General features: G+C 41.6%; 1 protein-coding gene across 3 annotated transcripts in view; it reads left to right on the top strand.

Annotated features, from left to right (window-relative positions):
- Positions 1-17,761, top strand: part of TMEM156 (transmembrane protein 156) — a 53,306-nt gene that overhangs the window by 31,802 nt on the left and 3,743 nt on the right. For all 3 annotated transcript variants that reach the window (XR_014812313.1, XM_013978595.3, XM_003128922.5), the window contains exons 3-5: positions 1,022-1,282; positions 4,194-4,313; positions 6,554-6,637. Coding sequence is in view for 2 of the 3 variants with exons in the window: in XM_013978595.3 (XP_013834049.3) it covers positions 1,022-1,282; positions 4,194-4,313; positions 6,554-6,637 (465 nt within the window). In the remaining variant the exon portion in view is untranslated. The remainder of the gene's footprint in view (positions 1-1,021; positions 1,283-4,193; positions 4,314-6,553; positions 6,638-17,761) is intronic.

The raw sequence follows: 17,761 nt of genomic DNA, 5'->3' as shown, positions 1-17,761 counted from the left end.
CCAGACACGAGGGGAAAGTTATGAGATGCCACTCATCTATGGGGGAGTGGCAAAGTTTTAGGGTAACATGTGTGTTATAGTTGAATTATATGGCACTTCTAGAAACTCCCAGGATCTCAGAATGCACCGTTGTTTGGAAATAGGGTTGTAGCAGATGTAAGTAGCTAAGTTAGGATGAGGTGATTAGCGTGGGTCCTCATTCCTGTGACTGGCATCCTTATAAAAAGAGGAAATTTGCATACAGACGTGCACACATTGGGAGAACGCTATGTGGAGACGAAAGCAGAGATCAGGGTGATGCATCTATAAGCAAAGGAACAAGCAAGACAGCCAGCAAACCCTCAAAAGCTAGAAGAAAAGCATGGGACAGACGCTCCCTCACAGTTCTCGGAAGGAAGCAACCTTGCTAACACTCTCATCTTGGAAGTCTCACCTCCAGAACTGTGAGACAATTAATTTCTGTTGTTCAAGTCACCCAGTTTGTGGTACTTGGTTATGACCACTCTAGGAAACTCGTACAATGTGGGGTGGGAAATACTGTTGTGACCATTTTGGAAAATACAATCTGTGCCACAAGTCATCAGGGAAATATATTTCTTTTTCTTTGAGGTACTCCGATCTTATTTCGAATCCACCTAGTTTTTATACTCTTAAAAATATAGGTATGGAGGTCCTGCTGTGGCACAATGGGATTGGCAGTGGTGTCTCTGGAGAGCTGGGATGCAGGTTCGATCCCCTGCCTGGCACAGTGGGTTAAGGATCTGGAGTTGTCACAGCTGCAGAGTAGGTGGCAACTGTGACTCGGATCTGATCCCTGGTCTGGGAACACCATGTGCTGTGGGGAAGCCAAAAAAAGAAAAAACAAGTGTGGGCACTCTAATTATTATTTGTAGTGCTGGCAACTTATTATTTCTACTCTTATTTTGTTGTATAGGAAGGAAGAGATTTGGTTTTGAGTTGTATGTCATTTCTTATTATGTACTGCTATTGTGTGAATAACATTTTCTTAATCTCTTTCTAGTTCTTATCATGAGAGGATCAGTGGAGATGAAGACAGATGATTTTCATTCACCTTGTCAACATTTTAACTTCACTGTAGCTCCTATGGTTGACCACTTGGAGGAATACAATATTACCTATAAACTAAAAACCCACCCTAGAAGGTCAACAATCAAAGAGGAAGATCCAACCAAGGAACCATCTCTAAATCATACCTGTAGAATTATGGAAAACTTGAATAATTGTATAAACATTTCTTTGCACCTAGAAATGGATGTAGAAAGTAAGTTTTAAAGGAAATTAGAGGGAAAAGGAGACTAGGTTATGGACACAAAATTAAGTAAGAGCTACCATATTAACTTTACCGAAAGTCATATAGTTGAAGAATTTTATTGATGAAATAACAAGGCTGGAAAGAAGGTTTTCAAAAGAATGTCTTTTGATCTGCTCATTTCTCTTTTAAAACATGCTTTTTATGGAGCCCCCAGCTGTACTCAAAGGCAGAGGAGGCATCTCTGGGTTATGATTTGAGGGGCACTAGAAAAACCTTCTGACCTGGAATAACTTTTGGGAATGCCTGTTGGCTGTGCTTGAAGTTATACGGTCACACTTGTGTATTAAAGGATGAGATTTCTTTTTAAATGTAAACATGCCTGTACACTGTGGTGTGCTATTAAATTTTGAATCAGTTTAGTATCCTTTATGTGAGCCGAGAAACAGACCTCAATTAAAGGGATGTTTGAAGTCCTGCTGTGAAGATAGATGGTACATGGGGTACAGACAGGCATTTCGAGTCACCGGATGACTGAGGGAAAGGTGGGCGTATGAGAGATAAAACGTACACGTCTTAATTCTGTTTAAGGTCAACTTTCTAGTCACGCTATTCTGAGTTAACCCAACTGATCCTTATTACTAAGCGGGGTGCCCTCACTTCACCCATAAACCTACTCGTGAAGAGCATTTTATGATATAACCATCTAATGGGCACCTGCTGTATGCCAAGCTGTGGGCCAGACACTGGGGACACAGAGAGAGATCACTGTAAAACAATTGAGTACGTGTGATCAGTGTGACAGATGCTGTGGTGAATAATTTGCTCTGCTTTCTGATGTTACAGACATATGGAAACCTTTCAGATTTGCTTAGAATGCTTTTCTAAAAACTTTAATTATTTTAGAGGTAATTATTTTCAAAGTATTATGTTTATGTTAAACACAAATATATACTAGGTATGCCTTTTCAAAGTGAAATATAAGTCTTCAAAGAAAATCCTCCTATGAGTTAGTTTTCCCAAGCCCCCTATAGCCCTACGGTTAGAGGGGTGTTTCAATGAGTGTATATATACGGGAGGTACGAGAGAGGATTTGAGAAGATCTGAAGAGGGGTTAATTCCCTCCGGCTCAGAAATGAGGTTGGAGGGTAGGTTCTTAAAAGGCCACAGAGTGAAGGTGATTCTGATGAAATTTGAAAACTAAAGAGGTTTAGACTATAGATATTCAAAACTTACATTTATTTTAATGTACATTTATATATCTAATGGCTTTTTGTGTTTTCTAAAACATAAAGGAAAAATAAGCATGACCATATTTATGATTTTAAGAGAATTGATTTTGGGGTTCATGGAAAAATTCATCAATTCCAGTCCAAGTGAAGTAGGAGTTGACAACTATTTTGGGTCCATAATTCAAAAAGATAACTGTGATGTAACAATGGGTAATCTTGGATTTGGGAAGAAGTATATCCATTTTGCCATGTGGAGAAGATTAAAATTGTATTCATATTTTGCTCTGCTCTGCAAAGACTAATTTGATCTCTCTTAAAAGTCCTATCTACTTAGGGCAAGGGGAACTAACTTTAGTCCAGTCTGGTAAATTTACTCTGAAACAATAATTTATCTCTTTAGATTTTTTCAGATTCTTGTCTATTTTCCCCTTGCTCCTTGCCAAGGTGGCTGCAGGGATAGGGGTAGGGAGCATTATGGGATGGAGGGAGACATACTTGTCTGAATTCCCACTGGTACTTTGGTGGGTGCATTGGTTGGCCTGGCCCCAAATGTACGCAGTCTGCCATTGCAATGTAAAGTTGGTGAATGCAGGATTCTTTACTCATAGCTGGATCAGTGCCCAGAGATACCTTGGTATTGGGCATCTTGGCACCTGCTGGCACTGCGAATCTATGTCAGTTAATTGCATGCTTTTATTTTGTTGACTGAGGTATACAAGTTTGGCTACTAAATAGCATGGAATGATATCAGGAAGGCTGAGTGTTGCCATCCCAGGTAAACTTGATCTTTTCCACTCAACCTCTTCTCTAAATAAATGCGGACTGCCTATTTAATATACATCTGCCCATGGAGTCGGGGGCCTGTGGAAGGGCTACCCAGATCCTGAGCCCCACAAGAACAGTCCTCCAAGGGTATAAACAAGTTATATATTCTGCTAAGTTGAATAAGAACTAGCTGTGTTTTTGCATGCAAGGAAGAGGGTACATAGGGTGGTTTAGATAGTCAGTGAAAAATAATGTTTTGGACATGTGTCTTTATGGGACCCAAAGAAACCACACTAAGCTATTGCTGGATGGTGACTTTGTTGCCTTCTATGTTGCCTCAGTGTCATTTGAATGAATAGTTCTTTACGTTATTAAATTTAGGCTAAAGTAACTCTATGTTTAATGCATATGCTTGATCGGGTTGTTGCCCTGAGAGCCCCTGTGGAAAGGAGATATGATTAATCATCTATCCTGGCCTCTTAAATGCCTCAACCCAGACTCTGTCTTTCTTCTCCATCCTCATCTTACTTACTGCATCTTTTGTCATTTGAGAGCACATTTTTTTAGCTGCCTGTCCCATGGCCAAATCGTTTATCACAAATGGCTCTGGTCCTGGTTTGCTGCTTGTGGTAGTCTCAACCCAGTAATAGCAATGATGGCAAAAGTTACATCAACATAACCCAGAAGCGACATTAATCCTAGAATTTTGAAACTAAGTGGATCCTTGGAAGCCGATTGATCTAGTTTTCTCGTTTAACACATTAGGAAAGAACTCAGGAGGGCAAGTGACCCTGTAACAGCAGTGATGCTTTTATGTTCAATTTTTCAGTTAAGGGCAGAATATGTAGCAGAATTTGGCTACATCATCATGTGGCCTCATCCGTGCATCATTTTACTGTATTTTTATAGTATATTTTTCTTTGCAGATGTTGTTTGTTCCATGAAGATCACTTGGTACGTTCTAGTTCTATTAGTTTTTATATTTTTACTCATCCTCATTATCCGCAAAATACTTGAAGGCCACAGGAGAGTGCAGAAGTGGCAGAGTAAGTATCGAGACATAAACCCATCCTTTTGGATAACTTTTCTAGTGTCAAGGAACCCCTAATCTTATCTATAGATTGAATTTACTTTTTCCATTCAATTTACCACTTACTGAGCGCCTACTGGGTATAAGTGGCGATTCTAGGGAACATTAAGGATAAGCAAGACACAGCACCAGCGGTCAAGGAGCTTCGTGTGTCTTACTCTCACCCAGACAAACAAACAGGAAGGGAAGAAAGGCTGCGTGAATTGAAAGGAGGTGATGGACTAGCATTTGAGCAGGAGCTTGGAGGAAGTGAGGGCAGAAGAGAGGGAGGAAAACAGGGAGTAATGACAAAGAATTTCAGAATTGGAGGTTTTCGGCAGAGTGGCTCCAGGCGATGGGTGTGAGCAAGAGTCCATCTTTACTAAGTGTGGATGACAGCAGATGGTTGACTGTGAAGAGCTAAAGTGTGTAGCTGGAAATCAGAACAGCAGGGATGATATTAAAAAAGAATTAACAACTAGTATGACGCAGGTCCCCACCTATCAGAATGGACATTGACTGGCAACTACGACTGTGGTCCTATGGTGGGTGCCCATGTATATACTGGCCCTACTGGTGTGTGAGCATGTATACACAACCCTTCTGGTGTGTACCCATGCATATATTAGCTCCCTGGGTGTGCACCCATGCATATACTGGCTGAATAGCAGAGCTGATGGACAGTTTATTGTATGTGTAGCTGGTCTTTTAATGACAGTGTACAATGTATCATTATGAGACTAGGCTTTGGAGACAGGTGGACTTAGATAAGAATCCCAGGACTACCACTAACTAGGTATGTGACTTTGTGCAAGTTACCATATTTGAGTATCACTTTTCTCCTCTGTAAAATAGGAATAATCACTATTCCCCCAAAGGGCTGAAGTAAGGATTGAACTAAGGAGATAACATAAGAAGGGTAACCATGGCCCAGTGCCTAGTAGTTCTCAATAAAGGATAATAGCTTTATGCTGGATGTAGTATTTCCCAAGGCTCTGATGTTCTTTGCCAGACAAGGCTGTGTTAATCCTCTCAGTAGGAAGAACAAATGGTTGCTTCTAGGTTGGAGTGAAAGTGTCATTAATTCTTTTGGCTAAGTATTTGTTGAAGATCTGAGAGCAGTTTCTATCAAGTCTTGTCACTGGTATCTTAGCATATAAGGCCCTAAATGCATTGGTTAATAATATCATTAGTATATTTGTAGAATAAATATTTTTCAGAGCATTTTTATGAGTGTTTTTTACTAGATTCTCAAAGTATGAAAACAGGGTATGTGGTATTACTTTTATTTTTCATTTGGAAAAAACCCTGAGTCTCAGAGAGATTGTTTTGTCCAAAGTTATACAGCTAATAAAATGTCAGAATTAAGGGAGTTCCCTTCATGGCTCAGTGGTTAATGAACCCGACTAGGATCCATGAGGATGCAGGTTTGATCCCTGGCCTTGCTCAGTGGATTAAGGATCTGGTGTTGCCGGGAGCTGTGGTGTAGGTCGCAGACATGGCACAGATTCTGCGTTGCTGTGGCTGTGGCCGGCAGTTGTAGCTCCGATTTGATCCCTAGCCTGGGAACCTCCATATGCCGTGGGTGTGGTCCTGAAAAGCAAAAAGCAAAAAAAAAAAAAAAGTCAGAATTAAGACTCAGGGTCTTTCTAGCTTTGAAAACCATATTATTTGAAACAAATGTGTGCCATTTGCAATTAGTGCATAGTTTTGAGTTTCTTGGTCTGTTTTTCTCTAAATGATTACATATTAGGAAAGAGAGATAGGAGCCAGATAGAACAAATGTCTAGAAAGAGACCAATAATGGGGAGTGACATAAAGTTTTTATGAACAGTTACCCAAATGACAGGCTTAGTGGTTTTCAAAGGCTTGCCTTGCAATTCTAAGCATGTGAAGTGGTGAAAAATATCATGCCATTTAGGACATTAAATATTATTAAATATTAAATATAGTTCAAATATTCTGTATGTCATAGCTATTATACCTAATCTAAATAATATAATATTTTACGTCTAAGAGGAGATACATAATGGCATTTATGGCAGTGGAGGAGCCTCTGATTTTAGAGAGAACCTGTATTTGCTTGATGTTTTGTTACTCCAGGCTGTGCTGTGAATGGCCCATTTTCCTTAGGAATCCTTTGAACTATCGTGGGGAATATATATTAGGAATGTGCTTGCTTATCGTCTAAATATTTAATTTCTTTTCTTGGAATAGGTCATAAATACAAACCTACATCTCTACTTTTAAGAGGAAGTGATTCTGAGAAACTGCGAACATTGAATGTGCAGGTTATTTCAGGTGAGTTCTGTGGCAAGCAAACAGAGCACCATTTATGAAATTCTGCCATTTCACCATTTTTCCTAAACACAAGATCAAGTGATCTGAGCTCATTTCAATTAGCCTTGTAACTGGAAGAAAGAAGCTGTAGGCACATGAATCTAGCATTATATGTCTTATTATCAGGGGGCCGTTATGATCAAAACTCCCTCCTTAAGTAATGGAAAGTTGGCTTAATTGGCAAGAAGAAATTCATGTGAGTAGGCAGAAGAGAGAAGGCAATAAGGAATAAGGCTCAGGTTTATTTTTAAATGAGACAAGATACCATTATTCCTCGGAACTGCAAGAAGTAATTGCAGAGTGGGCATGGATTTTGCTGGAGCCTTTACTTAGCAGAGGGTGTCACTGTACAAAGAGAACGTCTAATAGCCCCAATTAAAAAGTCCCCTGTCCTCTCCTGAGAGCTGGAAATGGAATACGGGAATCCTAATTAGAGCAACTAAGGGGGCTGTTAGCACAGAGGCTGTGGTTCGATCTCCTTCTTCTAATCGTGACGCCTCCTTCTAAATGCAAGTGGTCCAACGGTATTAAAAAGAAAGAGAGGGCCAAGGCCGCTTCTTCATCAGGAAGAAATTATGTCCTTGACTCTGAAAACCACGAAATTATGACTGGTGTGACCACAGCTGCTTGTGCACAGCCAGGGAGCAGGCTCCTGTGCGCCTTGTGAGAAGTTAGATAAGGAAGCTTCAAGTCTGGTGTGTAAACGGTTTTCAAAAATGAAAGGAAACCAAACAAATCCTGAGCCCCTCAGGGCAGCTGCATCTGTAACCACACGGAGATTTGCACAGCATTTCACTAGGAACTGTGCTCCTGAGGCTTTTCTTAGCTATTTAAACTAGGATGTGCTGAGACCCATGGTTTGGGGAAAGATTGGCTTGGGTGCACTGATAGAGCTCAATTTAAAAAATCTTAGACTTTCTACTCTCAGCATTAGCAGTAACATTATTAACCTAAGGCTACTAGTAAGCAAAGCAACCATTTGACACCAGCTAAATGGGGGGGAAAGTTGAAAATTTTGTGCGGCCAGTGACAGTTTTGTTTGCTGAGATAAAAACCATAAGGGTGTTTCTTCGGATGGCAAAATTAATTTTTAGGGGGAGAAAATGACCTCTCCTCTGCTCTCCCTTCTTTTCCAGTTCTCACACCTGACACTCATGTACCAGGCATGTTTTAATCTGGTGCTGGTGGGCTTTGGGTGGCCTTGGGACTCCTGGCACTTTCTCTTTTTAAGTCATAATTTTGAGCACCGCCGTCCTTGCTGAGAAAAAGTCAGCAGTTCCCCTGTCAAGCCAAATAATCAGGGGACTTGCAAATTTAAAGTACTAGCGAACCACAAGACTAACGCGCAGGTTCTATTTATGAGCCTGTGATTTTAATTCACCAGAGAACCCGGGCTCAGCCATCCTTGCCATTTAACAGCTCTCACTAACCCCCCCCCACCCCCCATCTTTATTACCAGGCACATAACATTAGTGTTGAGAGCAGGGCAAGCGGTGACCGCCTTTTTTAAAACCAAGAGTCCTTTTGAAACTTAGCATCTTGTGGGGGGGGGGGCAGATTCTTTCCTGTTGTATATATTTCTTTAATCTAAATGCAATGTTTCCCTCTCCTGCTATACGTTGCGCTTTCTAAGAGTGAAATGGGAAGGGAATAATATCTCCCCTGAGTGCTGTTTTTAAGGCCTCTCTTTGCAGTGATGGATGACAGGCAGCGGTGAGGATCTAAGGGGAAAATGGTGCCAGCATGGTTCTCTGCAGAAGCAGTAACAGGAGTGGAAAACAAAAAAACAAACAAAAAAAATAAAAACAAAAACAAAAAACACGTAGTTCAAAGAGAGCAGCGACTATAGTCACATTGAGCAGAGCAGCTTGCTGTTGGCTCTGGCTGTACATTCCAGAATGTCTCTCCCGTGTTCACATATTACAAAATAAGTATTGGGACACACATACCCACAGAGATACAGATAGCCTTACACGCTCGATAAGATAAGAGAGAAATAAGGAGCGATTGTCAACACCCCCACACTGCACAGTGCCTGGCAAGTCCTGGGGTCACAGTAAACACAGATAGAATAAATGAGCCTCGTCGTGGTAGAAAGAGATGTCACACAGAGCCAAATCCCAAGCTTTCATGTGTCTCCCCTATTTTTGTCCTTCATTGGAGAAGTGGGATGGCTCCCGTTGCCTGCCTTGGCATGAATCTCTTCTACATGTTATGCGTGCGACAATTATCTTCACACAGGTGATGATTCTGTTTTATTCATCTTTGGATTCTTGTCCCTAGCATAATATCTGCCATGGAGTTCATGCCCAATAAAAGATTATGACATCACCCAAGCCCTGAGGGGACATGAGCATAGAGTAAACGGAGATGAACGAGAAATGAATCTTGGGGGTTGGGAGACGGGAAAACGATCGAAGAGACAGAGAGTGATCAGAGGGAACATAATTCCACTTCATTAAACAACATAAGATGCACGTTATAGAATTGCTAAGGAGATCAAAGAATAATAAAACAACATCCTGAAAGACCATTTTTGAGAACCATGCAGAAGTAATGTTGAAATGCATCCCTGGAAACGGTGCTTGATGAGTTGACCGCATTGGGAGATCAAGGCCAGGGACGAGGACAGTGTACGAGGACCCGAATCACGGGATGCAAACAGAAGTGAACTTGGCTTACTTGGCAGAAAGGGAATTTTACTGGAAAAATCTGTAGGTAACCCATGGAAACAACAGGAGCATCAGGCACTCTGAGCTTACGCAGAAGTCAAGGAGGCCAGGCAGCCAAAAATACAGCCAAAGTCGCCCCCAAGAAATAGTGTGGTGAGAATGGCTCTGCTGGTGTCACCACCACTGGACATTCTCTCCAGGCTGCCGGAACTACCCTTTAACCACAGTGCGGCTTTGCATCACTGCCCAGGATTGCAAGCCCCAAGGAGGGGCATCTGGTTGACCGAATACAGGCCACAGACAGGTACTTTGGGTCCTAGGAATCAGGGAGAGGGGATATTCACCCCTCTGGCTTCCGGTGCTCTTGAGAGGACCCCTGAGATGTCCACATGCTAGACAGCCAACAAATAAGTCCCTCCATGTACCACACCCGGTGCCTAGGATTCGAGGTTCCATGGCATGAGTCAGTTAAAGGAGTCCTTTCATTTCTCCATTCTCTGTCTAAAAATGGTGAGATCTTTAAAATTTGAAAATCCTCACTTTTCCAAATATTCAACCAAAATCTACTGAACATGGACTATGGGCCAGAAGTGGCGCTAATCATTGATGGAGCAGTGGCCATACCACAGCACGGTCCCTGCCCTCACGGGGCTGACACCACCACTCAGGAGAATCAACCTCTGGAGTCTTAGGAGAAGGGAAGCTAATTAAGCTACACGAACGCATTACCCACCTTCCCTGTGCACAGTACTTCCACACACATCATTTTATCTCATGTCATAAGAACCTCACTTTTTTCCTGATGAGAAAACTGAAGCTAAGAGAGTTTAAAGGAACTGACCCACTGCCAGCTCCTAGCAGGGTCAGGATTCAAACTCAGCTCTGTCCTAAAGATGAAATTCCTAGCACACGGCTTAATGGCAATAATGAACTGGCGAGTTTACTCCTGCTGGTTCAAGCCACAGATCCAAACTCTTCTTGTTCTTTTGTATGTGACAGTAGAAACTGAGATGAGACATTTTCTCTATGAAGTAGCAGGAGTTTGTGCGAGACCAAGTGAGTCATCTTCAAAGTAACATTTCAGCTTGGCAGTTAATGTAGGTGGCCTCTGAGGGACCACAAAGCCAAGCAAACGGAATTTTATTGTGAGCAAGAACTGCTAAATGCCAAAAGGAAGTGGATGACCCAGTAATATAGATTACCCCAAAATAAAATGGATGGCAGTGTAAAATTATAATTTGCAACATGTTTAAGGCCAGTATAATAGAGACTAAGGAAGCTTCAATTTCCTACAGAAGGGAAGAGAAATGACTGGTGCCAAATGTCCAGCAACCCAGCAGGATAACATGAAAATTTAATTTTTTACTTGCCTAACTATAATATTTATGACTCTGAAAATGCAGACTTGGGTTGCTAAAAGGTTATAGCCATCTGCTTGGTTACAGAATAGATCAAAATGCAGAGCCTTACTCTACACGCAGGAAGACGATAGGACGTGTGATGAATCTATGGGCAAAAGAAGATGCTTTATTCTATTCATTCACCGAATGTCTTTAGGTGACAGCCATCTGTGCCAGGTCTGGAAGAACTGACGGTAAAACATCTGCAGATAAACACCGTCTCCATCTTTGCACAGATTCTCCCTGCCTGAACCATCCTGCCTCCCTTGCCACCTCCCTTTCCCACCCTGCCTTTGTTTAGTTAACTCCAACCCTGCCCCTTTGATCTTGGCCCAACTAACACTTCCTCAAGGGCAGCTGTCTCAGTCCTGGTGGACCAGCTAAATCACACCCTCAACAACTTCACAAAATCCCTCTTTGTGGCAATTATCACTGTTGCTCTTTCACAATTTTGTTGTTATTCGATTGATGCCTCTCCCATGAACCAGTTAGCTCCTTGGAGTCAGGGGCACCATCTGATAATTCTCATCACTGCATCTCCAGCTCATAGCATATAATGGCTCACAATATGGAACCAATAAATATCTGTCAAATAAATGCAACTCTACGCTGTGGATATTGAAAGAACGGCTGCTGCTTACAAAGACCTTTCAGATACCCCCCCACCCCAAATTATAACTTTTGCTAAAGCCTACCCAAAATAATGAAAGGAGAATGGTTAAACACTTCATCAGTTTCATGCCTGGGAGTGTTCAGGATACCTACAGTGGGAATGAACCGAAAACTGAGTCAATGGCTCAGAATATTGGCAGCTGCCTGTTCAAGGAGGTTTTTTTTTCCCTCTTTAATTGTTAATTCTAGATAATTCTGCAGAAGCAGAATTAGAGCAGAAGCCAGTGTTTATTTTTCTATCCTCATTTTGATGTTCGCATTGGCCAGATTTGGAAGAGTAGTTTTAGGATCACCGTTAATAACAGCAGATGGAGCTTTGAACATGGTAGGGAGTTGGCACCTTGACTAATGGAAATCTCTTTTAAGCCACTGTAATTGGTTCTATTAGCCCTAAAAGGCTACTAGTATCTTGAGCTTGCACAAAAGTGCCCATGTTTCTATGTGATGGAAAGGTCAGAATAATGACAAGCAATACTGAAGTTCTGCATTCATATGATAGTAAGTAATACGACAGAAAGATTCTCTGAAGCCAGGTGAGAGAACTGAGTAAGAATCATCCAACCGTCTGAAAATGTTCACATCTGTCTTAACCAAAGTAATCTGTGAGGATGAACTTGAATTCCTTCATTTTGGGAGACTCTCTTATGAGGAAACCAGATATTTTTGGGGTTACAGTTTGGACACTGCTTGCCACTGCTCCACAAAGAGTCATGCTCCACATACCTCCCCGAGTACCAAGGAGAGAAGGAAGCGCCCAGGTCATCACGTCCAAGGTTAGTGACCCATGGCCGCCTTTGCTGAGCACACACACAGGACCTACTAAGTTCTGAACAGGCCCCCACATAGGCTTAAAAAGATACCGGGAAAAACACTTTGGTTTGCATTTGACGGTGCTTTCTATCTTTAAAGCACATCCAGATACACCTTATCGCCTCATTTTGCCCTTACCTTTATTTTCCCCAAGGCAGCCAGCCACACTCGCTTTGCCAAAGTCAGGAGGAGACCGTCTGGGTAGTCCCAGGGTCCGTACCCACCGCCGAAGCTTTGAAGGGACCACGTCCGGCAAGGCCCTGGCTGGGTTGAGAGAGGCTGCCCGGCTGCCGCCCACTGGGCCACGCAGGTGCTTCTGGGAGGTGAATTTACCTCCTCCTGTGCCTACCTGTGGATCTTCGGGCTCAGCCCCCTGCAATGACAGCACACCAGGCAGGGGAACCCAGCTCCCACCAACAGGTTTATAAAACCAGGAGGCCAGGGCATTAACCCACAGAGAGTAATACAACAGAGAGAAGAAATAGCGACCCAAACGCTCCTGACAGCAAACGCCTGTGTTCACTCTCCTTCGACACACGTGGGAAGTCAAATCACAGCCGAGCCCAGTCTGCCTGGTCTTCACGTGGACCCCGTTTGCCGACAGGGTTTGAGAGGCCTTCTTCCCCATCTTAGGGGAAGCCTGATTGGCTTGTTTCACTTGGCACATTTAGCGCTTAATGGGCTCTGGCTTAGGGATACTTTCTAAAGATGACTTAGCATATTTGTGCTCTGATTATGGGTTGATTGTATAGATTAACTCTCCCAAGGCACTCGAATTTTTCTTACCCCCATATTCCCAGATGGCACCCTAGAGCTGACGTTTTTGTGCTACTTGAACCCATGCCTTTTCATTAAGAAACAGGAGGCACAAAGAAGTTAAATAATATTCTTTAGGTCATTCAACATGTATCTATTGAGGACCTATTACGTGGTGTGCTCCAAGGTGGGTTCTGGGAAATATAACTGTGCAAAAATATATAGTCTTTATACACAGGAAGCAGACAAAGAAGGAACTGCAACAAAAAATTGGATAAATTCACTGTTGGTCACAGAGGGTCATATATTACATGGACATCTACATCTGTTTGCTTTTCCTTGCTTTATTTTTTGGCTTTCCTATTTTATAACTAAGTAAAATGTAGCTGAACAAGTATTTTTGGAGATAAGACTATCACAGGTTGATGGGGCAAATTCCCTTAGCAGCCAAGAGAGCCTGGCCAGGATGAGAAAATTTTAGATGTGCCTTCACTCTGGTAGAGGAAGCTTGTCTTTGACCTGAAAATCGTCAGGAACAAAGCGAGGAAAACACCACATAAGTTTCCATTACTCAGTGGGAATCAAGAATTCCTTCAGAAGGATGAATTGAGGTGAGGTGCCAGATGTCATAGATATAAAATAAAGCATTTTGAAAAGGGATAAAAATTTTTTAAAAAGGGAGAAAAAGACACATCAGCGGTTGACCCGTACGTGTGGTGGATGGAGTGATGGGGGCTTTATTCAAGGACATAAGGCCTGGCGTTTTATTTGTAATCAAAGTTTCTTCTCTTGGCAGTCCACTTGGTTCACTAGATTCAGCCAGGTCAAAACTCAGAGCAGGGACCTTTTAAATATTTTAGACACTGCTGAGGTTCTTGGAAGAAGTCAAAGAAATGTATATAGTTCAGAGATCTGACAAATTCATGAAAAGACTTCTGGGAAGTTTTAAAACATTTCTGACGGCTTCTGTTGCCTTAACTAGTGTTGCTGAACTAATGCGATTTGAAAGAAACTCTATTTCTCAGTGTACAAGTAGAAAAAAAAAAAAAACCACCTGTTTTAGCTATCCTGAAGAAGGTATTAAAATGACATATATCCGATCTTTTTGCCTTTTTATCAATTTTTCAGAGGTTTTCCTATTAGCATATAAGTTATATGACTTTGGATGCGAGGAGAAATAGAAGATAATGTTCCACTAGAGAGTTATTTTGGACTAGCCATCATTTTGATAGAGAATAGCTTTTTGAATTATGGTTCTACCACACTATAAAACATCAGCAAACCAAATGAATGAGCAAATGATGAGAAATCTGGCTTTCCAACTGAAAAAGCTCTGTTAATTTTCTTTGATAATGATTTGGTTTCATGACTAGGCTCTTTTGAGGTTTTAACCTTTAAAGAGAATCATCTCCAAATTGCAAATTCTGTAAGTTATAAGAGGCTTTGTGAAAAACATCTCAACAATTATTTGCATGATAAGTTCATTCTGAAGCTTTAAATGTGCATCAGAATCAACCCTCCGAGGCTCCTGGGCCTTTAAGAAGGGACATAGTAATTCAATAGATCTGAGGCAGGGTCCTAGAACCTGCATTTTAAATGACTGCCGCTTGTGATTTTCAGTCTGAGGATCTATTGATCTGTGCAACGAATTACTACAAACTTAGTGGCAGAAAACTTTTAATATCTCACGGTTTCTATGGGTCAGAAATTTGGGTACAGCTTTGCTGGATCTCAGGGACCACAAGCCTGCAGTCAAGATGCGGGCTGTCGCGTGTTCTCCTTTCAAGGCTTTCCTTCTAAGTTCCTTGAGGTTGTTGGCAGAATTCACTCTTTGAGGCTGCAGACCGAAGGGCCTGGCTTCTTAACTGGCTCTCTGCCAGACGCCACCCTTGGGTCCTAGAGGCCACCCGCAGACCCTTGCTACGTGACCCTTTCCATGGACAGGTCAGACCTGGCAGTTTGCTTCTTTGAGCCCAGTGAGAGATCCTCTCTGACCTCAGGGAGGGCTCAGTCTGTCTACTAAGGACTTTCACCTCCTTCAGTCAGATGTTAGTTACACCTGCAAAACTCTTCCTCTTCATGCAAACTAATCACAGGCATGTGAACCTCTTTACAGCCCTGCCCATGCTCAAGGGAAGGGAATTACAGGGGCGTGGGGAAGGGCACTAGGGGTGGGAATCTTGGGGGCTGTCTTAGAATTCTGCCTCCCACAACCACCTTTGAGAAGTACAGGTTTAAAAAGACAAAAATCACAGGAGTTCCCGTCGTGGCGCAGTGGTTAACAAATCCGACTAGGAATCATGAGGTTGCGGGTTCAATCCCTGGCCTTGCTCAGTGGGTTAAGGATCTGATGTTGCCGTGAGCTGTGGTGTAGGTTGCAGACGCGGCTCGGATCCCGCATTGCTGTGGTTGTGGCTCTGGTGTAGGCCGGTGGCTACAGCTCCAATTAGACCCCTAGCCTGGGAACCTCCATATGCTGAGGGAGCGGCTCAAGAAAAGGCAAAAAAAAAGAAAAAAAGACAAAAAAAAAAGACAAAAAAAAAGTCAAATAGCATTTATATATTTAAACAACAACCAGTTAGAAGATATACTGCATTTAAAACAACTGCAAAAAAAAAGTAATTAGGAATAAACTTAATAAGAAATGTGTAAGATCTCTCAGAAGAAAACTTAGAAAAATGCTCCTTCCTGCTGTATAGCACTGGGAACTACAGTCACTCATGATGGAAGGTAATGTGAAAAAAAGAATATATATATATGGGTTACCTTGCTGTACAGTAGAAAATCGACAGAACACTGTAAACCAGCTATCATGGAAAAAAATAATCTTTATTTTTTTTAAATAAAAATGCTCCTGTGAGATATAAAAACGACTTGAACAGGAGTTCCCACTGTAGTATGGGGGGGTTAAGACTCCAACTGCAGCATCTTGGGTTGCTGCAGAGATGTGGGTTCGATCCCTGGCTTAGTGCAGTGGGTTAAAGGATCCAGCATTGCTGCAACTTCAGCTCGGATTCAACCCCTGGCTTGGGAACTTCCATCTGCCAAGCCACAAAAAAACCCTTTTTTTAAATGACTTGAACAAAAGCAATGAGATATCATCTTCCTGAAAGGAGGCAGAATATAAAAAGATGACTTTTTTCCCCTAAATCAATAAACAAATTCATTTCAGTATCCCGATGAAAAATAAACTGTCTGGAATTCCCATTGTGGTGCAGCAGTGACGAACCTGACTAGTATCCACAAGGATGTGGGTTTGATCCCTGGCCTCGATCAGTGGGTTAAGGATCTCACATTGCCTTGAGCTGTGGTGCAGGTCGCAGACGCGGCTCGGATCCTGCATTGCTGTGGCTGTGGTGTAGGCTGGCAGCTGTAGCTCCGTTTAGACCCCTAGCCTGGGAAATTCCATATGCCACTGGTGCAGCCCTAAAACAACAACAACAACAAAAAGCCACACACACCCCCCAAAAAAACCTGTCAATAATAGGAAAAATTGACGTAAAGGATAAAGAGAAGTATAAATTCCGTTATGGTACTTATACATAACTAGATAAAAATATCATGAAACATTAGAAAGTTTGGGACTTTAGTAAATGATGAAAATGGCATATCAAATCAGTAGGAAAACAAAGAATTACTGATTGAATGATGTTGGGACAATAGAATGATCATCTAGGAAAAAAATTTACACTAATACTAGCATAAATTGCAAACAGATCAATGATTTTAATGAAAACATGAAACTACAAAAGTAATTAAAGCACCAATGGTATAACTGCAAAACCAGCTTTTCTTTTTTTTAATTAAGCATTTTTATTAAAGGACAGTTGATTTACAATTTGTGCCAATTTCTGCTGTACAAAATCAGCTTTCCTAATCATGACACAAAACTCAGCTAAAATGCTCATAAATTTAACCATGAGGAAAAGAATGTACACAGCAAAAACGATTGGGGAAAATTATTTGCACTTCATCGTAGGTTAGCAGCTTTCCCTGGTATAGAAGGAGCTTCTAATAATTGATGAAGAAAAGATCATAACCCAGTAGGCAAACGGGTAAAGGATAAGAATGGACTGTTTCTAGAAAAGGAAATACAAATATCTCTTAAACATATGAAAGGATGTTTGGTCTCACTCAGACTAAATTCTTTCCAAAAAAATTTGTTTTTGGTGTCTACTACGTGCCAATAATACTGGCCATCTGGATGTAGGAGACACAGCAGCAAAACATGTCAAATAGAGATTTCTGCTCTCCTGGAGCTTACATTCGGGTAGAAACGAAAATTAAATCTCCCCTAAGATGGCATTTTCATCTATCAGATTTGCAGGAATCCGGAAGTTTGACGTCACACTCTATGCCAAGAGGCAATAGGTACTCTCCCACTTTACTGAGATAAATGAGAGGTGAAATTGATGCAACTTCTATGATAGGTAATTACAATACTACATAAACCACTACCAAAGTTACAAGAGCACAAGCCTTCAAGCCAGCTATTCTATTTCTAAGAATTTATCCCATAGACTTACTCACAAAGGAGAGAAATGGCATATGTACAATGTTGATTGCTAGTGTGTTTGCGAGATCAAAAGATTAGACACCATTTAAACAGGAGGCTGTTTAAAGACATGATGATACATTCAGACTATGGAATACCAAGAAGTTATATATATTTCAAACATAAGCGATAGAAGGAAATGTTTGCACTTTCTAAACCTAAGTTCTTTTCTTGCTATTTGACACTGTACTTTAAGTTTCTTTATTCCTTCCCAACTATA

Source organism: Sus scrofa, chromosome 8 (assembly GCF_054392235.1).
Source record: "Sus scrofa isolate SSC_HxYL_T2T_F1_AM1 chromosome 8, Sscrofa_HxYL_maternal_Yorkshire_Landrace_v2.0, whole genome shotgun sequence".
Classification (NCBI taxonomy): Eukaryota; Metazoa; Chordata; class Mammalia; order Artiodactyla; family Suidae; genus Sus; species Sus scrofa.
The sequence above is the reverse complement of the archived record's forward strand: the minus strand, read 5'-3'. Positions and strand labels throughout refer to the sequence as shown.